The sequence below is a fragment of the Bombyx mori genome, chromosome 17, assembly GCF_030269925.1.
Source record: "Bombyx mori chromosome 17, ASM3026992v2".
NCBI lineage: Eukaryota > Metazoa > Arthropoda > Insecta > Lepidoptera > Bombycidae > Bombyx > Bombyx mori.
In genome coordinates this window covers 3636990-3663236 of record NC_085123.1, presented here as the reverse complement: position 1 = coordinate 3663236, position 26247 = coordinate 3636990, and the positions used below count along the sequence as shown (strand labels likewise).

General features: G+C 34.6%; 3 protein-coding genes across 7 annotated transcripts in view; 1 reads left to right on the top strand and 2 right to left on the bottom strand.

Annotated features, from left to right (window-relative positions):
- FANCI (Fanconi anemia, complementation group I) overlaps positions 1 to 14452 on the bottom strand; it is a 33522-nt gene extending 19070 nt beyond the window's left edge. For 2 of the 5 annotated variants that reach the window (XR_002430416.3, XM_062673190.1), the window contains exons 1-9: positions 14218 to 14439; positions 13775 to 13879; positions 12067 to 12239; positions 11078 to 11245; positions 10289 to 10399; positions 9573 to 9703; positions 8953 to 9152; positions 7290 to 7417; positions 1264 to 1469 (exon numbers count right to left, since the gene is read on the bottom strand). Coding sequence is in view for 4 of the 5 variants with exons in the window: in XM_062673190.1 (XP_062529174.1) it covers positions 1264 to 1469; positions 7290 to 7417; positions 8953 to 9152; positions 9573 to 9703; positions 10289 to 10399; positions 11078 to 11245; positions 12067 to 12239; positions 13775 to 13879; positions 14218 to 14316 (1321 nt within the window). In the remaining variant the exon portion in view is untranslated. 5 annotated transcript variants of the gene reach the window in all.
- On the bottom strand, positions 2492 to 7279 carry LOC105841629 (piggyBac transposable element-derived protein 4). The gene is made up of 5 exons (XM_038016832.2): positions 5993 to 7279; positions 5757 to 5870; positions 5589 to 5681; positions 5335 to 5399; positions 2492 to 5237 (listed from the first exon to the last, which is right to left on the bottom strand). The coding sequence occupies exons 3-5, from the start codon at positions 5621 to 5623 to the stop codon at positions 3523 to 3525; spliced, it is 1815 nt and encodes a 604-aa protein (XP_037872760.2). The 5' UTR covers positions 5624 to 5681; positions 5757 to 5870; positions 5993 to 7279; the 3' UTR covers positions 2492 to 3522.
- Positions 14453 to 16003: 1551 nt separating the features above from the next.
- LOC101741471 (klaroid protein) overlaps positions 16004 to 26247 on the top strand; it is a 42998-nt gene continuing 32754 nt past the window's right edge. The window contains exons 1-2 of the mRNA XM_004921900.5: positions 16004 to 16834; positions 18193 to 18385. Of these exons, the coding sequence (XP_004921957.2) occupies positions 16674 to 16834; positions 18193 to 18385 (354 nt within the window). The 5' untranslated portion in view covers positions 16004 to 16673. The remainder of the gene's footprint in view (positions 16835 to 18192; positions 18386 to 26247) is intronic.

Here is a 26247-nt window from a genome sequence, read left to right as displayed (position 1 = left end):
TAACTATACTTGAGACCTTAGAACTTATATCTCAAGGTGGGTGGCGCATTTACGTGGTAGATGTCTATGGGCTCCAGTAACCACTTAACATCAGGTGGGCTGTGAGCTCGTCCATCCATCTAGCAATAAAAAAAATAGTAACATTTATCTAGATAAACGTTAAAAGTGAGACATTAGTTTTATTGCTAACTAGCTGACCCGGCAGACTTCGTAGTGCATCAATCGCTAAATAAAATACCTAAAGTTTTGTATAAAATAAACTTAAAACAAACAAAAGAAATCCGTCCGATGGGGGACACATCAAAGGAAAAACAAAATTGTTATTTTTATTTAATTCCGAACATTTTCATATTTATTTACCTTTTAAACCTTCTCTGGACTTCCACAAATAATTCAAGACCAAAATTAGCCAAATCGGTCCAGCCGTTCTCGATCTTTAGCGAGACTAACGAACAGCAATTCATTTTTATATATATAGATAGATAGATAGGAGCGAGCACTCAACATACAAAGGAACTGTTGATATTAAATATTGTGGGCCCGCATGGGTGGGAACCACCATCCTATCTTTTCCTCTTTTTTTAACACAATACCTTTTTTTTTACTGCCCTTGTAGGCAGACGAGCTTACGGCCCACCTGATGGTGAGTGGTTACCGTCGCCCATGGACTTCAGCAATGCCAGGGGCAGAACCAAGCCGCTGCCTACCCCTTAATACAATTGAGGTTCGACCTCATGTCTTAATGTGATGTCTATAGGCTACGGTGACCACTTAGCACCAGGTGAGCCGCCAGCTCCTTCATATATCCGTGCATTATAAAAACACCTCTAGACTAACAAACGTGTTGTTTCCGTGTTGTACTGTTCCCATTGTGCTCCAAATCGAGGTGTTAACGACTATTCGCTTTAAGCGACATTTCGCTTAATTCGCAACATTTATTTTTGCGATCAGAGGTACGTTTTATTTAATATCAACAATGCGATGTTTTAATTGAACTTCAACTATGTTTACATACTCCATTTCAATATTTAGTTTTTTTTTATGATATTTCCAAATTTTTTTATACTTAAATTGCTCTCATGTAAAGTTGCAAAAATGTCGCTTAAACCAAATAGCTGTTCACCTCTCGATATGTAAAAATCATGAATTGAAAAATTACATAATGACTTGATCAACAAAAAATTACCTATCACAGTAAAGCATTTTAACCACAAGACCTCAATACAAATGGCAATTAAAACCGCTAAAGTAAATGCCGGTTACCTGCATATTGTTTCTGAGCGTTATGTCCCGCCAGCCTGTCCCCCAAGTTGTTCAGTACATACGGGACCGTCTCCCTTTGCGCTTTGCACAGCCGCACCAATATAAGCTTCCCGTGTGACCAGCACGCGTGAGCTACCGGCTTTATAGGAGACACCGACAGAAGTGCGAACGCTAAGTTCATTAATCCAACCGACAACTGGCTGGCACTGAAAGTAAAAAAAGCAGACATTGAGTACTTAGATAAACAATATCATTTATTAAAATAACGATCATTAGTGGTCGGTCGCCGGATCTTCTCTGTGGGTCGCGTTTCCGATCCGGTGGTAGATTCTGCGAAGCACTGCTCTTGCTAGGGTCAGTGCTAGCAACTCTCCGGTTCGAGCCCCGTGAGCTCACCTACACACGTTAGGGTGGAGCTGAAATAGCCTCTCAAGGCTATCAGCACAGGTAGGGAAAAAAAGTGGTCGTTACATTATTCAAAGTTCAAAAACCTGATTTCGATACTAATGCTGTAGGTAAGTATCGCAAAAGCTAATACGATACTGCTGGCATTTGAGAAATACAATAATTTACAAGTACATAATATGTTAACTGATTAAATTAGCATTTCTGGCCTCATGAACAAGTTAACAAATTTAGAAAAATTTGCGCGGCAAATAAATCAATATGTCGCACATACGGTACTGTAAAGTCACTTATGCAATTTTTGTCAGCTCTGAACCTTCGTAGCTCTGAACCGAGTATGAGAAAATACATTTTTTAACAGATAGTAGTGAAACGAAAGAGATGTTTGCTTGTAATGATAAAGTTTAAAGTTGTAGTTTAAATATTATTTTATTTCTATAGTCTACCAGAACTATACAAGAATTATATAATAGGATGTCGAATTTTCCGTTTCTCATGAGATATTACATAATTTGCATAAGTGACGTTATCGTTATTTATACAAAAAAAATTTTGCCCCCTGCGTGATAGATTAAATGTAAAGGTATGGGCGTACGTACAATTATTGGACGTTCCACACAATGAGAAATTTTGAGACCTAAGTTTAGAAAAACCTGATTTTCTCTAAATCTAATTTAAAATTTGTATAATTCCAGTTAGATTTATCAAGAAAATATATTACTTTAAGTATCTAATTTCTTACACTACACATGAAAGTTCTATTAAAAATAATAGGGATTACTCAAAGTTAACTTTTATTTTCCGATCAATAAAAAACAAAACACTTGTTGGATGTATATATATTTTTATGTACCTATATTTTTTTATACAAAGTATTTTACATCATAAGATAAAAACCAAAATTAAATGGCACATGTCCCAAATAACTTTTTTCAACATAACTTGTTTTAAAAAAAAACGACCCACTTCAAAATTAAATGTCACTTGAGTGGGTCTCAATTTCATTTATTTTTAATACGTTCTTGGCGTCAAGGACAGAGTGTTTTGTTTACAATAATTTAAACTTATCGCCAAGCTAGTTTAAACAAAGGTACATTGTTTTATTCTACAGATCTTGAGTAGGAATATTTAAAAATAAGAGTCTCAAAATTGGCACAAAAACAATGTCTCATAAAACCTAAGATTTTGTAAATATAAGAAATGCTCACAAGTGGTATAATAATTAATTTTTCAAGATTTACATGAAGCTAGGCATTCATACCAATGAAAAATGCCACATGTTTTGAAGAAAAAATTATATGAAAAGTTCAACATAGTCAAAAATTAACATGTGTGCTCCATGAAGGCTAAAATTAAATAAAGTATGCATTATATTAAACGACTTATGCAAATAAAAATAATCAATATGATTTGTTTTTTTTCAAACTTATTTTTATTCAAATAAACAATTGTTTTAATGACTTCATAATAGAAGACACAACAACAAAAAATAGTTTTATAAAAAAAGTAGCAACAACTAGGTAACTTACAACTAATCATACAAAACATACAACAACACAGTTAAAAGATCGCACATAAACAACGAGATTAAGTACGTAATATATGTGCCATCTCAAATGATTGCGAGTTGCATTGGTGACACGACCCTGGTGACCATAACCCGCCATATAAGTGTACAACACATAATGCAGCATTTTTGTTTAGTACTCCAAAACAATATGGATGGTAATAACAACAACTCACCAACTTTATAAATTTTTTAGAAGTATCTTTAACACTAGTGCCCAAATACCCTGTCTGTCTGTCTGTGTGCGTGCGTGCGTGCGTGCGTGCGTGGCAATGATCGGTAAAGTGTCAGTGTGAAGTGTGGTATGTCTCGTAACATGTGTAAGTACACATTGCCACATTGCAAGCTTTGCAGTACGAGACAGTCCGTTTCGGGCACACGGCGCATTGGCGCCTAAGGCGGTCTGACTTTCCGCGCTTGATCAAAGGGTACTGCGCCGGGTAATGTACTTGTGTTGCGATTGTTGTTGTGTTAGGTTTAGGTGTTCTGTGTGCTGTCAACAAATCAGTTACCAACGCATTCCGGAAATTCCGGTGTAGCAACGACTGATTCTGGAGTAAGATGTACGAGTTCAGGACACTAATGTTCAAGAGCCTTCTAAAAAATTTCTTGCTCCAAGCTTTAGTCCGTCTTTCTATGGGGAACGTTGCGAGCAGCCGGTCCCTGCGATCTAATCTGTCCATACAGAGACTATAGTCATGCACGACAGTCGGCTTCAGTTTTTCCCTGAACCTGGTAGATGCCAAACCATGATATGTGGAAATAAACGCCGCCCGTTTTCTATCCCTCCAGACCATAAGATCCACATCTCCCGAGGTGCATCCCAATACTTGGCCGACTGTCAGATCCTTTATTGTAAGACGCGTCAAATCGTATGGCACAAATTGACGGTTTGTTCGCAGCGTACCCACACAGTCAAATCCCCGGACCTTCAGTTCTCGTGCTAGTGCTGGAGAGTTGAAGAAACTGTCCATCCATATTGTATGCCCTTTGTGCTCAAGACCATCTAAAAGTCTGAGCACGAGAGCTGGTACTGTCCCAGAAATTGGATTATCTTGTGGTGTCGAGGTGTCAAGGCCTGCGTGTAATTCAAACCGCCACAAGTAACCACTTTGTGATTCACACAATTCATAAGCTTTGATCTCAGCTGTCGCTGCCTCATTAGGGAATGACTGGTTTATATCAAGCCAGCCCTTCCACGTTGTCAAGCTCTCATCAATAACCAGATTTTGAGATAAATTATATAGTTCTGAAAAATTATTATTAAGGTGGTCTATTAATGGTTTTATTTTTAAAAGATTAATCTGGTGTCGTGTCAACAATGCAGGGTCACAATCATTATTACTATTAAAATGTAGGCATTTCGACAGAAGCAGGAAACGGTCATGTGTCATTTCCGTGGAGAAGCAGGGAGTACTAAATATGTCTTGAGAGGTGGACCAGTACTCCTCTAAGCGGCTTTTGACCACCTTACCCATAGCCAGAACAATGGCAAAATACGTGTAAAGTTCGTTTACGTTCGTATCTTGCCAATGCGTAATCCGGCTATTAGGATAGATGGTCCCATTCTCCAACATGGCCGTTGCAAGCTTCTGTGCATAAATGTTGGTTTCCCTCACAATAACTTCCATAATTTCACGATCCCATATGGCAATAAATGCTTCATAGGGACTCGCAAAAGAAACCGTAGGGCCACTATTAATTTGCGAGAATGGTTCTCGCCTCAAATGAGGTTCAATTTGAGGCATTGAAACCGCTCTCCATACAAATTTAAATTTGTTACTAGGCTCCATGGGAGTCGGTGAAACAGGCGTCGGTGTAGGAAGCATCGGTGAGGCGGGTTTTGAGGTACAAATGGATGATTGAGTAGGCCACTCCAAAGAAACGTTGAGGCCATTTTCTTCATCTTCCTCATCTTCGTCCATCAACATCCTAACCACCCGGGGCACCACTAACGACTGGCCAATCCCTACTTCCTCTTCGTCAGACTCTGTCTCGCTGCCTGAAAGGAAAAAAAGCTACAATTTCTGGTTTCGATTGTAATAGGTATTTTACTTCCGCGATTGTTGATAAAAAGGTTGATATCATAATGTACTTACCATAATTAATTAGTGAGGCGTTGATTTCGTCATCAGGAACTGGGCTGTTACTGGACGAAGGCATTCTACAAGATAGAAAGGATATTTTAATCAATGCTAGTAACTACTCGCTGACGTCACCATTTGTAATAAAACAAGGCGCCGATCGCGCCATCATCAGTCGCTGACGTCATCAGCAATGCCGACGTCATCACTTTATGAAACCAACCTCTCCGTCGTACAAAATAGGTTATATTATTTAATAAAATAGTTACAGGGCATGCGATGGCACGATGCCGCCGACCTCCATTCTTTCTGCTTCGCGGGAGGACAACGGGGTAATTTCCGGTGATGAGCATGTTTCTGATCTGAAAACAAAGCTAGGTATAAATATTTGTTTTTCTGTTGTAAACATAAATATTTAAAACAATCAGAACACTCACCTTGGGTTTTTAGTCACCGCGACAGGAGGGAGTACCCTTACCCTTTTAGGGTGTACTGGCCTATCCAGGGGTTGGTCGTGTGGCAAGTCCTCAATTGGTTTAGATTCAAAAACTCTGAAATACGTATTGACGAAATAAATAAAAAATTGTAGAAAAACAATATTAAATAAGGTTAAATAAGTTTAAATAAATAAAAATGTATCTTATTTTAGGTTTTAATTTTAAGAGGTTATTACGATTCAGAGGTACTAGCTGGCAGACGAATATCACCACGCGACCACACCCGTCTAACGCCACCACGACCACCTCTAGAACGACCACGGGCTTCAGCATGTTGACTGGTAACAAAATGTATATAAATTAGTTCAACATACAAGTAGGCTTATGCAAAGAATCCAATCACTGGGGTAAAATATAAAAAATCAAGTAACTAAAGCAACAAAAACGAAATAATAATAAAAAATTATGTGAAATTAAAGCTTTTTCTAATAGTAGTTCAACAGCAGCCATTTTACTACGACAAAGCGGATTCGTTGCGAATCTAATAATCATTTGGTTGTGTTCATATCTTTGAGGTCGACATTTTCACATATGTGACTACAATACACGTCTTTTGTAATAATTAGGTTAAATTTCACTATAATAGTGATCCGATTACAAATATTCGTTTAGATTTTAATAAATTTTCTATCAAATACGACAAAACAAAATCCACCTATAAATCCGTAGAACTGCCGTTGCTTCAAAGATGTCTTAAAATCTAAATATATATAAATCCATTTTAGTAAACAAAATGAAATAATACTTACGATTCCATGATTTATAGACGAAATGCAAAAAAATTCACAATTGTGCACAAAAACAGAGCTAACGTGGAGCAACCTCGAGCTTGACTCGTAAACTGAACAATTCAGTCGCCGCCGTATTTTTTTCTGATAAATTACGTGTGAAAGAGAGAAAGAACCCGTTCATTTTAGAGTTTTAAATGTGTTAGAAAGAGTAAAGTATATATTACTCGTTAAAAGTGAGTCTTAAGCGTCCAAAAATTGGAAGCCTTCACAGTCGAAAGCGCCACTAGTGGCAACCGCCCCTATTAAAATTGGCAAACGTAGGCAAACGTTCCAACTCCATACAAATTTGGAGTTATCTTTTACGCTATCGAGAACGTTAAAAAATTCGTACTAAGCACACTGGGATAAAGACAGAGTATCCTCTCTATGCTGTTCAGAATACTTCAAATAGTATCTACATATACATATCGAAGGCTTGAAAGGCAAACGTAACTAAGTGACAATGCGTGAACTTTACAGTAGACTAATTTAAAGTTGAAATACCTGAAAAAAAATCTATTATAACGAATCTAGCTGTAGGATTGAAATGATTTTAATAGACCTAGAAATATATTTTTTTTGCGCATCGAATATGGTTATTGCCTATCATTTATGTACAAATCAGTTATTATCGCTTAGTCACGTTTGCCTTTCAAGCGTCGATATATATCTGTACATATCGTGTTTGGTAGCCGTTTCGCACCTGTCCGTAGTGAGTACTTTGAGCAGGCTGGCGACGTCCACATCAGGCAGCATTACCGACCGCTCCCAAGCTGATTTCTTGCGCATTATATCGTCCAATACACGCTGTTCTATCGCCGACTTTATCACCTGTTATGTTTTTATTTATTTATTAGCCTAGTAAAGAACCCAATGTGTCTGGATTTATTTTATTTCTTAATATTCTTAATATAGAAGATTTACAAAAGATGAAATGCATTTTTTTTAAACAATTACAAAATCATTTTTCTTTTTATTTGTTCAATTTACTTGTATCCACTTTTTACCGAATTCATTTAGAACAGAATATGGTTCTCAAACTTAAGTATCCTTTGTTTCCTTTATGTTTCAATTTTCATTCAATGATATATGAAATAAATATTTTTGATTACATAATATTATGATGTCATTATATTAATTACTAGTGGTCTCTCAGTGGTCGAAATTCGACCATAACTAATTGAAATTACAAGTTTTATTATTATGGCTCTATTGTCTAATATAATAGTAATTTTCTGTTTATACTTCTTCAGTTATCGCCAAGACTACTCTATAGGCAAATAATAATAAAGAAAAACAATAATAATCTATTCTGGACTTTTTAGCGGGAACGCGAGGAGCCAAGTTGTGTGAAATGTATAATTTTGTCTATTTAATGTTTCTTGAGGTTTAAATGTGTCATAGCGGTGGTTTATTAACGGTTTAGTAGCTGTGAAAGTGTACAAATGTGGGAAAATGAAGCAACTAACAAACAAAGCCGCTGGATGTAACTTCTCGAGATCCTCCAAAAAGTTACTCCATAAAGTTACCAAAAGTTTTTTACCGGTGGTAGGACCTCTTGTGAGTCCGCACGGGTAGGTACCACCACTCTGTGTTGCGGTTTGAAGGGTAGGACAGTCGTTGTAACCATACTTGAGACCTTAGAACTTATATTTCGAGGTGGGTGGCGCATTTACGTTGTAGACATCTATGGGCTCCAGTAACAACTTAACACCAGGCTGTGAGCTTGTCCACCCATCGAATCAATAAAAAAATAAAAAAGTCCACTGAAAAAGTCTCAGTAAATAACCACCATTTTACTGAGATTATATTTTATCCCATAGTATCTCATCTCATTTCATTTAATTTTATGCCAATTGGTTATGTTTCAAATTAATCAACTGTTAACAATTTTATTATTTTTCATTAAAAAAAAAGAATAGATTAGGCTGTATGGTACGATACCTCTGCCTTTCCAGTTGGAAAAATAGAACTACTAGGTACCTACATAATTTATTCTTAATTTGACCAGACTATAAACAATAACAAAAATTTGACATTAAACAAAAAGTTTATCTATCATGTTTGTGTCAAAAACATGGTAGGCAGCTGTGTACATTTTATTATTGTTGTAATATATTTTTATGCATAGGTAATAAAAAAAATTATTAACATTCCCACTTCTTCTCTATAATAATATTCTCTACAAGTGTCAGAAATTTCACACTTCTCCGTCTGCGCAATTTTCGTGAAAAGGGATACAAAGCTTTTGCTTCACGTATTAATAAGATTCACTGTCAAAGCTTCAAAAATTAAGATTTTAGTGCATTTCAGAGTAGTTAAAATAGTAAGATGCAGAGCTAGTAAATAATATTTATTACACTTACATTCAAACAAACAGTTCTATAATCGGTTCCCTTGTCTGACATAACCAAAGCTAAATTCACCATGAAAGGGGACCTCAACAGCTGAGTTTTGGGCCACATTTTTAGATGTTTTCGCACAAGTTCCGGGTCTACAGGCCCTTGCGATATATGAAATATACAATTTGACAGACATTGACTGAATTCTGCTATGGTGTAAGAAACTGGAATTAAAAAAGAAATTAAGTGAAGTCAGGTTTTTATTTATTTAAAATGTACATTATTTTTATTCTAAGCCATTCCATAATACATTATTGTTATTATATATTAATGATTATTGTTATTTTACATTTATTTCATTAAAGGGGTGAATGAGTGCCATAAGAGCTTATACAAATCGCAACAGAAATGCCGCTACTGACCTTGAGACAGTCGTAGTTTCATTCGTATAGTTAAACCAGTGTTAAAGTAAAGGGTGCACTAAAAGCCAGAGTACATGCTTGTGGCAGAAATAGGCAGCGCTGGTTTAATGCATCTTCTACTCGCACAGATTTTTTGTTTCTCAGTAAATGACTTAAGTTGATCGATAATTAAAAAAGTCCAATGTGACCATAATATTATATCAAGACATAACTAAAGCTCACCAATATCGTCAACATCCATAGTCGTTGACTCTGAATCTTGTGGAGGGGGTTCCAATTTGCCAAATAGACTTGCATTAAAGTAATGACTCAAATGTGATAATACTATATCTAAATTATATAACTTGCACAACCTGTAGAGATAAACTCGCATGGGCTTAAAATTTTACCTAACTATGGCGTTGGCAAAAGAAGAGTTATCATTTTAGGTTTCTTTCATTTCATTTGATAACACAAACCAAACTTCACTTTCGCAGTAATCGGCTAATTACAGAGAAGGCAGGGTCAGTTGTTGAAGGAAACCATGGGGGAAGCCAATGTCTGGCAGTGAACGAAGTGAAAAGTTGAATTAAAATTAAAATACGTGGATTACACATATAGCTGTAGACCTGGAATAGCCCCATCCAATATATTACCATGAGTGTTGTCTTCTACCATTCTGCTTATTTCTACAGCAAAGCAATCATGCATTTGGGCTTGGAGGGTGGGTGAACAGTCCTGAATTTAACTGAAAATTCCACCTCATATCACAAGGTGTTAGGCATTCATACCTATGGACATTGGTAACCACTTAATACGATATTGTCTGTGAACTCATGAAAAGCCTAGTGAAAACCGTGAAAGCCTAGTGGCTTATATGGTTGGAATACTAATATTTGTAGATAGACAAGCATTAAGGATAATAAGTAATGATTAATTGTAGCTTTGAAAACACTTACCGCATAAGTTGCAAAGTAAGAGGGGGCAAGTTTTCTGGTGCAACTTTGATTATTAACGAACACATTTTGTTCACTACTTGCGTGTGATCAACTCGTGACAACTGCATGTCTCTGAAAAAACTTGTACTTTTACCAATGAAATCCTACTCTGTGTATGGTCACAGCTAAATGTATGAAATACACACATTTCGTTTAATTATACAGGTAGCGACTGTTGTTGTATTGTATTGTTTGCTATTGTATTGTTATTGTATTTGTGTTGATGGTACCATAAACACGTAATTTTAATACACGTAATCGTATTTTTTAAAATTGAAATTTCTATTTTGTATTATTAAATTAATTAACATTTTGTTTACGAGCAGTGGCAAGGTTTATTTCTATTTCATATTTTTATCAAAACTGATTAAGCATCGACTAAATAGTTAAACAAAGAGACATAAATTTTATATTTGTTTATGAGCAGTGGCAAGATTTATTTCTATTTCATATTTTTATCAGAACTGATTAAGCATCAACTAAATAATTAAACAAAAAGACATTAATTTTAAATTTTATATTATAACTGTTCTGAACATATGAGACATTTTTCATTCTTTTACAATAATGAAATATAATGTGGCTTGCTTGGGGCATAGCAATTGAAATCTAAAATTATACTAGAATTTAATATTTTAGTTCTAAAAGTTAGTTTAGTTGAAAACTAATATAGGCGAGAAGCCATTTCTGAATGTCAATATTATTAAAACTCAATGATAAATTTTATTAAATTAAAAAACTAATACCTACGTAAACATTGCAGCAAGCTGAACCAAATGCTCTTCCTTCCACTGAAACTGACATAAGGTGTGTACACACTGAGTTTTGTAGTCATCACTGCTCATCTCTGTATCATAATGTTGTATGGTATCATAGTTTTGCAGAGAGCTAATGCACTCCGGTACAATGTCACGCCAACTAAAATCAGTATCAATATTTTTTACATTTTATTACAAAACCTTCGCCTCAATAGGATTTCCTCTTGTTTTGTTAGCCAAAAACACACAAAAGACTACGTAAATCCTAGACCGTGAATGCAAAAAATCAGTTTATCAAATGTGAACACCACATAGGTCAGTAACTAATAGCCCATTAGAGCAATCTGGGATAGTTTTATTAGTACAAAAAACTCTTCTAGCCCTTGTACTTGTTCTTTTTTTATTGACATTTTCTTCATTATTTAGTCTTAGTTCCAAAACAGATTTTGTTATTCACAAGTTACAGCTTGGTTTTTTTCCCAATATTTCTTTTATGTCATTGACCACTGACTTTGTTAAGATCAGAAACCACCATATTTTTTAACTCGTTTTGGAAATCCTTTATGTAGTATGTATATACATTTTTAAGAGACATTAATAGATCTTTCATTAAGCAAAACGGACAATTTTAACCTGCTACTGTATAGATAAACAAAAATGAATATTTATTTGTGAAGATTAAAGTAAATATGTACTTGTTTTAATTATATGACATTTTCATGAAATCTTAAAATTATGGATATTGTAGATAGGGTGTCTTTTTGTTACTCATTCAATTATTGTATATATTAATGTGAAAGTACATTAAATGCAAAAAGACCGACAGAAATATACATTTTCGATTCTCATTATCATTTGATGGTTTGTAATGGTTTTGATGCACCCTGTTTAATTTAACATATGAAGATTTGATATGGACATTTTTTAATCAGTCTTAGTTTTGCCATATGGCAATCTATTTTAAACAGCGGATTAACTTACATCATGTTAACATCAGTATCTTCAACAACAGACTGTATGCTGTCATTGCACCACCTAACTAAATCATTGGCAGGTAACTGTGGAAGTTCCAAGCAAAGTCTACTGATGATATCTGCACAATGAGTCAATGATGAGGGCTCCTTTCTCATTGTTTGTAGTATAACATCTACTATCTGAAAAATAACATTTTAGGACTAAAAAAAATGTTCAATTTTCATTTAAGAAATTGTGTTAGTTAAGTGAACAGACATATCATTATTTTGATCTGCACTATATTTAGATTATATTGTATTATATATATTGTGTTCGGTTTTTGCGACTCCTACACATAATAGAAACTATATACATACTTTTTCAGTTAAGCCTTGTATTTTTTACCATCATTATATTATTTCCAATGTGTTGAATACTTTATAGTTTTCATAGTTATGAATGAATCAAACATACAGACATAAAAATATTTTAAATATATAACCATTGTTTTAAAAAGGTTATACGGTTGTTTATGGCTCTGCCCCTGGCATTGCTGAAGTTCTTGAGTGACGGTAACCACTTATCATCAGGTGGGCCGTGGTATCCATATGCTTGTCGGCCTAGAAAAGCACAAAAAAAAACTTGCATTTTTTTAATGTCATTATATTATTTCTGACATTTCAAATATGCCAATTTTAGCAGTGCAATGGTTGTGCGGTTATACTTTATTGTCCTATTTAGCCATTATGCTTGGTTCAGCCTGCATTACATTTCGAGTGAAGAGGATGAATTTTTATTATACACATAAAAATTCATATTATTTATACTCGACTGTCAAATGTTCAACAAACTAATACTACATATCGACGCTTGAAAGGCAAACGTGACTAAGCGACAATAACTGCTTTGTACATAAATGATAGGCAATAACCATATTCGATGCGTAAAAAAAATATATTTCTAGGTCTATTAAAATCATTTCAATCCTACAGCTAGATTCGTTAAAATAGAATTTTTTTCGGGTATTTCTCAGGTATATTTTAAATTAATTTCAACTTTAAAATTCGTCTACTGTAAAGTTCACGCATTGTAGCTTAGTCACGTTTGCCTTTCAAGCGTCGATATCTATATTGTCATAACTTTCTTAATCACAAATAGATAGAAAAATTTACTTTGCTATTGTTTGCTTGGAGTTTTATACCCCTAGTATCCCTATTTATATCTCAACAGCACTGACACAGTAGCCATCTTCAGCAATAAATTAAAATCATTTTTTCTCTAGGATAGAAAATCTATGGATGGTAATTATATGAACTTGCAACATGCTCCAGTATTTAAGATATGAACTGGGGATTAGAAATCAGATAAGTATAGGAAGATACTTTTTTTTTCAGGCCAAAGTCCGAACCTCCCACAAGGTCCTTGCACCTATGGGGCGCACGGGGTATGTGGAACTTGACGATCTGCAGATGTTATAGGAAGATACTTGCACTATGTATATATCGTTTAATTTGATAACTGCAGTCATATACTATAATATAGCGGCATTTCTAGAGTCCACAAGCAACAGTATACTATTGACTACTGGTGCACTGTAAAATCAGCTGTATCTTTTGAATAATGACTGTGACGTCTATAAAATTGGTATATATTTCTGCAATCTGATACTTATAATCCAGAAATATCCTTTTAATTGCTAAAAATTCTACAACAATAGAATGATAGCATCTCTCACCTTTATTTTGTGTATCTTTAAACTTTCTGTAAGACCATTAAAAAGGTAATCCAGAATTTGACCTCCGTCAGAAGCTAATAGACGTCTCGACAAAAACTTGATTATCTGAAATTAAAATATGTCTACTTGCCTTCATTTTTTTTTTAATTAAATAGCGTTTTTGTTTTTGTACTAATATAAGTTAGATGTCTCTTTTTGGAGTTAATACATTTTTTGTTTTTTTTTTTGAGTTTAAGCAACTTGTGTAAAAAAATATCTTGAGACTTGATATTTTTTACATTATTTAGATTCAATATTATGCCTTTTTATGGGTATTTAAGAACATAAACTCTATTGAAATTTAATAAATCCCGGTTTATAATACATTTTGGTTTCCATTAAAAAGCTAATACCTAATTCAAAACCATGAGCTTGGAAAATAAATTGAGTAAAGCCTGTTGTACCTGTTGTATGTTTTGTGTACAATGCTCTATTAAGTTATCCTTTTCACTATTAACTGGGCCTAATTCTTTTAATTTTGCAAATAGAAAACTTGAATCCATTTTCCCGGTAGGTAGCGTATGTACTTTTGATGCAAATAAGTTTTAATAAACCTATGTTTGATGCGTTTCAAACAATGAAGTAATATAGGTCTATGGTTTCAATTAAGAATGTGCGCGTCAATGACCTCGATCTGTCAAACAAAACTCGATAAAAAAGTATGGACAGCAACAAAAATTTTTTTTAATTTTTTTCTACAACTTCAATTTTAGCCAGGCTACACGAAGCCAGAGCTTTTAAATATTAAAATTGATATTTTATGCTACTCGGTTATGTTTGCGCGCGAACATAACCGAGCGTGTGTGGTGTCCAGCGAGCTTGCCTGCCACAGTTCTTAGTTTCTAATTATCTGCGACATTAAAATTAACTTCCAGTCGTAAATAATTGTTGTAATCTGTTGGTGTAAATCTCAATTCATTTGTCAAATTTTCGTAGGAGAATTGCTTTTTTTTCAATAACCAGCGTTTAGACCATTCAATGGGATCTTATTTTCTTTTCGTGTTATTCAGAACAAGTGTTAAGCCAAGTATAGCTATCACATCGTCGTCATTTTAATGGCAGCCTACACACACCGTTACGTAGCTCAATTGAGGTTAATGGCAAAACTGTGCATGCAAATCCTAACGTGTATGTGTAATATGAAACTCGGTTATACCTTTCGGTTACGCATGCCCTAAAACCATCATGCCAAAACCTAGCGTGAATAGCCTCCATTATGCAAAACGTGCATAGTCTTCTGGTTTAATTTCTGTAATTAAACAGGCAAACGGAACATAGTTCATGCGTGTATTTCGTATTATAGCAAAGGAATGTAATGTATGTTATAAGAAAAGTTAAATGGAGCACAAACCATCGACACAGTTTTATATACTGATTTTAAAATAAAATTAAATACATCGAAATTAAAATCTGAATGAAAGTCTGGAGTGAAAAAATGGAATTAAATGAAATAAGATTAATTGTGAGAATAACTGACTCTCTAACTGGTAAAATGTGGTATCTGTCGTAAATTATTCAATTTTTGTTTTTATAGTGCTATATTAGATGGTTATTTATATTTCATGCTATTTCGATTGATTAATAACAGGAAGGAACTGCGCTATTAGGTCCCCTTCGGGCACGCTTGTGCTCTTAACAAATCCCATCCCGTTGCCTGTTTTCTCTCACCAGTCCTGGCTAAGCCAGAAGCTGAAAAGACGTTACCAACTACCCTACATAACTTATCTAGTTATCTACTTATTTCTGCCTCATAGGATTTACCGATTTTTTTTTACATTTAAGTCTTATTCTTCTTCTAAAGTATTAAAAGTAATTGTTTTTTCTTCAATTGCAAAAGTTATTGCTTTGGTTAAAAAATAGTTTTTTCTTCCCTGTCCTGGTGAAACAAGAAAGGCCTCCGGGCCACCAGTAATCCTTCAATCCAAAAAAAACGTTTGCTCTAGGCAGACGAGCTATCAGTTCACCAATAGTGATGGTATCTACTCATTAACTACGACCAGTTAATGCAGAGCGCTACTGTCCGCTCTTAAACTAGTTTTATCTAAATGTGATGAAAATAAGATTAACGATTATAAGATGCTCGTGCTAGCGAGTTGAAATCACATAATTTCACTACAACGTTACGTAAACATTAAACATTTAGCTGCTTTTTAATAAACACTTGCTTCGCCGCGTCCACATTCTTGTCTTGTTGCGTGTATATTACAAGCGAGCGAAAGCTCTGTGTAAGCTGATGTGAACAATTTTTTAATTAATTTAGTGTTTCTTCATGCTTAGATGTGTGATTATTATTATCTATTTCATATCTGTTTATAAATAAAATAATAGATAAAAAATTAAACAAAATTTTATTGTTATATTACATAGACCTATATAGATTATATTAAAATGTTAATTGTCACTCTACATTAAACTGTCAATGTCGTTTTTTCTCGTTTCTTCCAATCCTTGCAATTTAGGTGACGTCATCAGTTTATGTTTCTGTAGCGAGTGTTGATTTAATAAAATTACGAAACGACACATTGATACACTGTAGACTTAATATTCTACAGTTGAAAATTATAGACATTTTTATTTATTTATCGGATTTAATTGTGTACATTTGTACCTTTGATTGATCACATAACTCATAACCTTTTTACATGGACTGGTACGTGTGCAAGACGTTACGTATTTTGGCGGCATCTTAGTCACATAAATAGATTTCCTTGTGCAATAAAAAAATCTGGTGAACTCATTTTTATTCGCGCAATTATTACTTATACTTATTTAAATAAGAACAAAAAGACTGGTATAGTGACAGTTATTTATGATGTTTAAACGGTGATAAGTGATAACGGACATTTCAATTGCCGAAATAATGGAGAATCTGGCCGTTAACGAATTACGGTCAAGGTCTCGTTCGAAGACACCCTTCTTGCGTTCAACATGTGATGGAGAGAACTGCACAGAAGGTGATGACCACACTCATCACAAGGCAGGCAGAAAAACACCGGTGAAGAGTAGACACACCCCTGTGAAGTAAGTGTACAAATTTAATCAGTTGCAACAGCTCTGATGATGTGAGTCAAGGCAGAAATAATAGGAAAAAAATACTAGTATAAATCAAAAAGTATGTATATAATCACAATATAATAAAAAACTGTACTCAAAGTCAGTCTGTAAAACTACTTAATACTACTTTTTATAATATAAAAAAATGCTTCTATCAATTTACCAATGACAAACAGAACAATTTGTTTTATAATGTTAAAAAAAATATTCAACTTGTTTTGCAAAGGTGGATGGACGAGCTCACGGCCCATCTGATGTTAAGTAGTTACCGGAGCTGTTACTGTTTCTTGTATAAATTGTAAATAATTTACAGCCTTATCAGATAATATACTGAACTACTCAAATTTTTATGGAAGCTATATGCTTCACGAATTTATCACTTTGCACTCAAAAATAATTCTCACGTGCTGTACCAAATTTTAATTACTTTATATTCAAAACCTTATCTGTGAAAATGTAAAGTGGAAAATAAGTGCTCAAAAGTAAATGTCAATGAAACAAACAGTTAACAGTGAACATTAAACAGTTAATTCAATTTAGCTATTTCAAAACAAATTCAGCTAATTATTTAGGTCATAGTTCTTTACATGAAAGGCTCTCTCTAATTATTAACTGGAAAATATATGCATGTTACCCTCATAATATGCTCGTAAGAAGCCCTGACCTGGAGTTACTTGACTGATCTCTAATGACATTTCTGAACTCCTAAACTTGTAGTGCAATCTGAACCTTGCATTCTAAGGTAACTCTCTAACTCAATATTTTGGTAAGGTGAGCATACAAGGTTTGGTCTATGATGTCTGTTTTATTTCTATGCAATTAAGACTTGATTCCATATCTCATACAGTTCAGTATATACTGAACAACAGGTAACTGAATAATAAATCATCTGCCTAACTGAAAGTATAACTAATGTAAATTTTCACACATTATAAATAAAGATCTGCAGTATTATTCTATAAATATATCAGAATCTTAGTACTTTAGAAGGACACATGATCTCATAGTTGAGTTTCGTAATAATAAGGTCACAGCCATAATGCCATGGTGGCCTTAGATTAAACAGAGATAAACCATTTTTACACATTTACATTGTTATGGTAATTTTAAAGTAAACATGTGGTGTTTGACTTCACACACTAAGAAATACCATATTAAGGTTTTTGTGCTTTTGTTAAAAAGTAACTGAAAACATTATGTTTTTCATTCCTTCTTTGCTCAATAAACAAAAAAAAAAACATTAACCTTGTTTATATGAAATATTTTAATACATATTAAAAAGAAAAGTTTCAAAATTTAAATTAAGTTTTCTTTATAATTTGCAGACAACTTGGCCCACCAACAGTTACAGAAACAGTGGAGACTATTAGGGAAGTGACTGAAGAATATAGTTCACCACCAGCACATCGCACTAGGCAATCAACTAAGAATACAACCGACCGTCTGGTAAAAACCTCAGATTATTCTTCCGAAGAAAGCTTGGACCGACTTAAGGGCCACAGGAAGGAAATATTTCAGGTAAAAAAATTTTGAATAATGACCACTTTTGTATTATAGAATTAGAATATGAGGTGAGATGTTTTGTTCAAATTTCCGGAATTAGAAACCTGTAAGGTTGTCTTTTCATGAAATTATACTTAAGTTCCAAAATATTATTAATAAGCTTTAAGCATTATGATAGATTTTTTTTTCATCAAAGTAAAAATCCTGGGTGCTTAGTGCGAGTTTTTTAACGTTCTCGATAGCGTAAAAGATACTCGAAATTTGTATGCAGTTGGAACAGCGCCCCTAGCGGTAAACTCTCAGACACAGCCCACTGAGTTTCTCGCCGGATCTTCTCAGTGGGTCGCGTTTCCGATCCGGTGGTAGATTCTGCGAAGCACGACTCTTGCTAGGGTTCGTGTTAGCAACATCGTCAGGTTTGAGCCCCGTGAGCTCACCTACTAAAGTTAGGGTTACGCTGAAATAGGCGCTAGGGCTATCAGCTTAGGTAGAAAAAAAAAAAAAAAAAAAAACCTAGCGGCAAACGTAGGCGAACGTTAACTTAAATGTTAACTTTTACGCTATCGAGAACGTTAAAAAACTCGCACTTAACACACTGGTCTAAAAATTACATGCCCGTTCGACCCTCCTGGCTCCATAACGGCCTATTCGTTCCATTTTTAAAACGTATTTAGAACGTGACTCATAAAAAGCGTTAAATTCAAAACGAAAACGTTAATAATATCAAAGCCAGTTTGTATACGCGATTCCGTCAATAGCCGTACCCGTTGTTTACACATGTGAGCACACACGGGGCGGCTACGAAAACACGCATGCCCCGTAAACACGTAGGCATGCGAAATTTTTGTTTTACAGTCTATTCTATCGTATCGCATGACCTTTCGACGAGACTTTCACTGGTGGTAGGACCTCTTGTGAGTCCGCACGGGTAGTTACCACCACCTTGCCTATTTCTGCCGTGAAGCAGTAATGCGTTTCGGTTTGAAGGGTGGGGTAGCCCTTGTAACTATACTGAGACCTTAGAACTTATATCTCAAGGTGGGTGGCGCGTCTATGGGCTCCAGTAACCACTTAACACCAGGTGGGCCGTGAGCTCGTCCACCCATCTAAGCAATAAAAATAAAAAAAGCTTTTTATTCTGCTTTGTATTAAGTAAACCGACCAGGTGTTAAGTGTTCATCGGAATCCAGGTAAATCAAAAATGTTAATAACGTCACGCTCTCTAAATTGAGTCGACTAGTATCAAAGCCGGCAATGTGACTTTTGGACAATTATTGGTAAATCAGAAAAACGAATTATTGACTTTGTGTTCCATTGGCAGTCACAAAACTCTTCTGAACGATATCTTAGATAGATAACAGGTTAAGTATTAACCTTTATTTAATGCAGGTTTTGAACCGTATTCTTTGAAGGAGACGATTATATTCAAATAAATCTGTATTGACATATCAATAATATTTTTTTGTCCAAATGCACAGATTGCCACCTTTGATAATAGACGACTCATTATTATAAGATCGAAGTGTCAATTGTTTTGTACAAAGACTGAATCAACCTTCGAACCGGAAATACGTAACGTATGCTACACTTAAATTACCTCAATAAATCTAATACAGCTGATCTTCTCATTAGTTGATTAGTCTACCGAAAAATCTTACATAATAATGATTAATGATTAATTAGCATAATGCAAACGCATAGCCTGTTAGGGTGCTATAACAGCAGAGCCCCATTTGACCACAAGTCAATGCCGCTGTTCATCTTGAGATAGAGTATCGATATGATAAGTCAGTCAGTCATTAAGTCCGCCTGTGTACAAGTTTTGTTTTGTGCATAAAGTATAAAATAAATAAATAAATAAATGATAATAATATGATCGATGTTTTGTATGTACAAAATAGTACAAAAAAGTATTGTGTAAAATTAAAGATATACCTAGGACGTTATCTGGTCTCCCACCAAAGTAATAAAATAGAAATAAATTTCAATATGATCTATATATTAATACGTGAAGCAAAAACTTTGTATCCCTTTTTACGAAAATTGCGCGGACGGAGAAGTATGAAATTTTCCACACTTATAGAGAATATATAGAAGAAGTGCACAATGCTAATATTTTTTTTAAATAATGCATAAAAGATACATTAAATCAATAAACAAAACATTACACATACTACATACCATGGATTTGACGCACACACGCATGCATACTGTTTATTGTCAAACTTTTGTTCTTGACATCTGTGGTCAAATTGAGAATAGATTAAATATTGTTTGTCTTTATAGCCTTGGCGAAATTTGTGATTATAAAAGTATAAATTACAATCATAATAGTGTAAAAACTTACAATTCCAATTAATTATAGTCGAATTTCGACGACTATGGGACCTCTAGTAATGACAATTCCGCTAACATCACAAAATGAGTTTGCAAAGGGTTCTTTCGAGTACCGAACCATAAAGCATGATCATTCAATCGACGAATAATACATTCCATTGTGTTGTAAAATTTTATGACAGCTTAACCAGTATTAAGTAATACGATTCAATTCCAAAGAATTCCAAAACGAAATACTGTAGTCAAATATTTTAAAGAAACGCGTCACCATCCGAAATAGCATACTCTGAATTTGTTATAAATCATGTTTAAAATCTTATCTGCGGAACATTCACGCGCTTATCAAAAATGATACGTTTAATTCTTAATATATGTAAATATAGATTGATAGGTAGGATTTCATTATAGAAAGACATTTCTCACGGCTGAAAATATCATGTATTACGATTGAATTATATATTATTATATATATACTAGAGGTCCCGCACTAGTCGAAATTCGACTATAATTAATTGGAATTGTAAGCTTGTACACTATAAAAAACATATTAATAAAGACAAACAATATTTAATCTGTTCTCAATTTGACCACAGACGTCAAGAACAAAAGTTTGACAATAAATAGTATGCATGCGTGTGTGCGTCAAATACATGGTATGTATCGTGTGTAATGTTTTCTTTATTGATTTAATGTATGTTTTACGCATTATTTAAAAAAATTATAGCATTGTGCACTTCTTCTCTATATTCGCTATAAGTGTGGAAAATTTCATACTCCTCCGTCCGCAATTTTCGTAAAAAGGGATACAAAGTTTTTACTCCACATATTAATATATAGATAATTTACTAGTTTAATATTGGAAAGTGTTATTTTCGTAATCAATAATGTGCTTGAAATTTCGGCGTCATAATGGGTCACGCCTGTGGCCATACAAATGAGCTATGGTACATACGAGTTCTCTTTGCGGTATTATAATATCGAGGAGTGAAAGGGTATTTGGTTTAAGCGCCATTTTTGCAACTTAATGGAGAGCCATTTATGTTTAAAATTTGGAAATAATACCATAAAAAAAAAACTTCTTCAGCTATTTGAATGGAGTAAACTTAATTTAAGTTCAATTAAGTATAATCGGTGTGTTGATGCTAGTAACCAAATAAAATACACCTTTAATAAAATTACAAAGATAAATGTCGCGTATTTAGCGAAATGACGCCTAAACCACCCTTTCACCCCTTTCGTCCCTCGATGTGGTTATCGTTTAGTTGAAGAAAAATGAAAAATATGTTTCCATCTTACAGCAAAAAAGTTATCAACCACCTTCCTTTTAACTTATAATTGACCTTGAAACAGACGTGATAAGTAGCAGTTTTCATTAAATTATTTATAACAAATTTACAATTTTGTAACAATGCCCCGAAACAGAGCATTGTTTTTTTTTCCTACCTATGCTAATAGCCTTGAGAGGCTATTTCAGCTTCACCCTAACATGTAGGTGAGCTCACTCACGGGACTCAAACCAGAAGTGTTGCTAACACGAACCCTAGCAAGAGCAGTGCTTCGCAGAAACTACCACCGGATCGGAAACGCGACCCACTGAGAAGATCCGATGAGAAACTCAGTGGGCAAAGCATTGTTATGTGACCACTTTTATACGAAGCGCGTTTTTTATTTCGTAAAAATTTAACGGTCGAAAATATATTTGGCGAGATAATTAAATCGTCTTTTGACTGACCCATCTGTTTGAACTACAGAAACTGTTGGAATATAGACATATGTACATACGTCAGTGTATATTAAGCTAAAATAAATAAAGTCAGAAGAGCCTTGTAACATTTAATTGAGCCGGTGACGCAGAAAGCACTCGCATTCAGAATAATTTTCTAGGATTTTGAGTCATCAATTACGACCGCCGATCATTATTTTTATTTTTCAAATGTAATTCGCCGTAATTTTGTTCCGCAAGGCGATTACAATAAAAGCGAACCTATGAACTGATGTCTTAAGGATGTATATCGCATTGCACTGTTACGGATAATAGGCATACCAACCATACCATCCTCTTCCACGCAGACCACGAAGCTAGTAATAGTCACCGTGGTTTTAGTGACATATTAGTGAGTGTTTTTTAACTTCTCGATCGCGTAAAAGTTAACTCAAATTTGTATGCTGTGGGAACAGCGCCCCTACGTTTGCCTCTATTTTATAGTTACAAAACTGGCCTAAGCAAACTCTTCGAGTAAATAGTATGCATGATTTTACATTATTGTTTGCATAATCGACAATGTCGATCAAAGAAATATACAATTCATTGATACAATTAAAGACATGAGTGGGTTAAGTACCATTTTTAAGATTTTTGAGTTTATACATTGAATGTAGGTGTTATGTGCGTATAGCAGCATAAACCATATTAGACCTTATAGCTCCGGGCTTAAAAGCTATTTTTAGGAATTGCATGTGATAAGGAGTTATGTACGAAGTAAAAGTACAAGTAACAAAATTTTGTTGCCCGTTTTCTCAAAATTAACAAATTGTATCATATCCCCTTTCATCCACACACGTCTTCAATATTGCATCATATCGAAAACAACTCACACTAACAGGTTTTATTTTAATCCTCTTACGAGTGTTCGCCTCTTTATCTTTGACTTCCTTTGCAGTTTGTATTCAGGCCTCGTCTCGTATCTTAATTGTAACAAAATGTCATAAATAACAATTAAGCAATTACATTAAATTGACGCCTGCTTTGTAAGAGTTTCCTGCATTGTTTTTAAATGTTTGTTATAAGCCAGTACCACATTTTTAGTACAACCGATAGCACCGGTCGGGGTATTTTTGTCACAAAGCATGCGTTTTAGATTGGGGAGTATGATAACAATTTCGCTGCAAAAAAAACGGGACAGCTCCTAATTTCCATAACGCTCGGCGGGCAAACTTTATAAAATACTTTTTTTAACACCGGCAGAGTCGCGTCGCTCGGTACGAGTAATATGTAGGTACAGGTGTCTGTGGCGGGTAGCCATCATACAAAACGCAAGATATTTGACAGGTGCCTGAATCTTACGCTTACGACATTTTCAAGATAAGTTTGCATACCTATAAACAAGTTGCGAACAACATTTAAGCACACGGTCTATCGAGCAACTTCACCCGCTCGGTGCAATATCTTCCTTTCGTAGTAAAACCTCCCAAAGCGTCTTGTCGTTTAGGCCACGTCGAGTTCTTCTTCTGTTTAACGTGTGACGTCATTTGAGGACTGAATTTTTTTTATTGCCCTTGTAGGCTTACGAGCATACGGTCCACCTAATGGTGAGTGGTTACCGTCGCCCATGGACTTCAGCAATACCAGGGGCAGAGCCAAGCCTCTGCCTACCAAAATAGGACGACCTAACATTTCTTTTGAAATTCCTTATAACTTTAACGGTATTGTGTTTAGATTCTATACTCTCGGAAATGGAATTTTTAGGTATCCATCTCATGATAATTAGTTAAGATATGAAAGCATGACAAATAAATTCACTATATCACTTATAATCTTGACAAGCATTGCAATTTGTTTACAGCATTCAGAATTAAATTATAAAAAAAAAATGTTTCCCCTAAATTATTGTGACTTTGTGCGCTCACGCTGCCTCATACAAACAACTTAACGATATCACGCGTCATTTATAAAGTACGTTATTTTTAAACTGTAGTGAGCGTTGATAACTGACCGCTTACGTTGATACGATTCAACGGGATGTCTAATATATATATATTTTTATATGGTGCATGTTGCCGCTCTGACACGGAAGACACAGTGCTCTATTGTGTCGTTGATTTCATTCGTTTTCATCTGCTATGTCCTCGAAGTTCCCGTAACAGGAAAACGCCATAACATGTCCATATTTAAACTCGATTCGAACTTCCCCCGCGTGGTTTATTTTCGCTCGTGTACCCGTATGGGCATTATTATTGGAAGCCATCTGGCGCGTTTCAGTCTTAAATAGTAATGAGTGTTGTGCGGGGTCCGTATAGCGGCTATCCTCAATACATTGCATACGAAACACGTTGATTATCGTATTCTTGACCTAGTTCGCGATCGCGTTCTTTATTTAGCTATATCCAAGGATAGAAAATCGGGTACATCTTGATGAAGTTGCCATGGTGATTGGGTGAGTTTTTGTTGCGCATTTTCTAGTCGATCAATCGCTTGGTTCGGTCAACGTCTGTACGCCGGAGATGTTTTTACATACATTCAAGGTCAGTGCTCGTTAATACGCAAACCTCGAGTGGTTTCTTTTAGGTCTTTGAAAGTACATCAGTAATTCGTTCGTTTATTCTTCAAGCATTCGATCCTAGGTCACTTTCATGTCTGTGGTCACTTTTGGTGGAACCTCTACGCGATTTATAATGGCATTTCTAAACGCTTATTTATACTGTGTTGAACTGTGATACGTTGTTGTAGAATCAATCGCTGCAGTTGGTTATAATTATGTTAAATTTGTTTTTCCCTTTCTGCCACTTAGTTCTAATTACAATGTAAAACACGATCATTGTTTTGATTGAGGTGAATTCACTGGCCACTTCTTTGTCGAATACAAAATTTATGAAATATTTTACAAGAGTATCTTAATTTTTTTTTTTTTTAATGTTTATGATTCGATTGGATTTCTTAAGATCCTGAAAAAAAAACGTGTTATTAAAATCACCTCGCCTGGACCATAGTAATGTATTTGCTTTAAAGCTAAACCCGGTGGAATTTAATATAATCAAAATAATTCCATGATGTTTTTGTTATGCAATAAACTACAATCAATCAAATCGACTATTTAGTAATATATGTACATATATTCTAAAGAATTCAAAAAACACACGTTGGTCACGTAAATTGAAAGCAAACATTTGTTAATTGAAAGCAGTCAATGACCTTAGTTTGAGGCATCTGCGCTAAGATATTACATACATCAAGTGCCACTTGGGATAAACTAATTTAGCATTTTTTTTTGAAGAGCCAGATCATACAACTTCATGTTAGAAATTGTCGAAACAATAAAAAAAAGTCTTAATCTTATACCTTTAAACGAACATTCTTGTATATTAATAAATATAGGTATATAATCTGAATCTCGGAAACGGCTCCAGCGATTTTCATAAAATTTAGTATACAGGGGATTTCGGGGGCGATAAATCGATTTAGCTACGATTTATTTTCAGAAAATGTTGTTTTATTCGTATTTTCATTGCAATAATCAACTCTTCTCGACATCTATTGGCGAATAATAATAGTATTTTTCTTAAATGGGGGCAACTAACCGCTTTAAAGACACAACAAGATGGCGTTATCAAAAAAAAACCGAGCAAAGCTCGGTCATCATCTAGTAACAATATATAAGTGAAGTGGTCTAGAGACTGATGGAGCAAACTGTACCTATTTGCGTGTAAGAAATTTCTGGTACACTTGCGTTTATAAGAGAATCACAGATAACAGATACCCAAATAAAATATTCACGTTCGGATAAGCGAAATTAATTATTTAAATTATACACGCCGTCGCCTAC

Bases quoted from the DNA above. Each gene is read 5' to 3' on its own strand.
- LOC105841629 (XM_038016832.2), bottom strand. From the start codon at position 5,623: ATGGAGGTCGGCGGCATCGTGCCATCGCATGCCCT. The intron at 5,400-5,588 runs GTAACTATTTTA...TCTATCTTGTAG, and splicing joins ATCGTGCCATCGCATGCCCT to AATGCCTTCGTCCAGTAACA. The intron at 5,238-5,334 runs GTAAGTACATTA...TTTTCCTTTCAG, and splicing joins CGCCTCACTAATTAATTATG to GCAGCGAGACAGAGTCTGAC.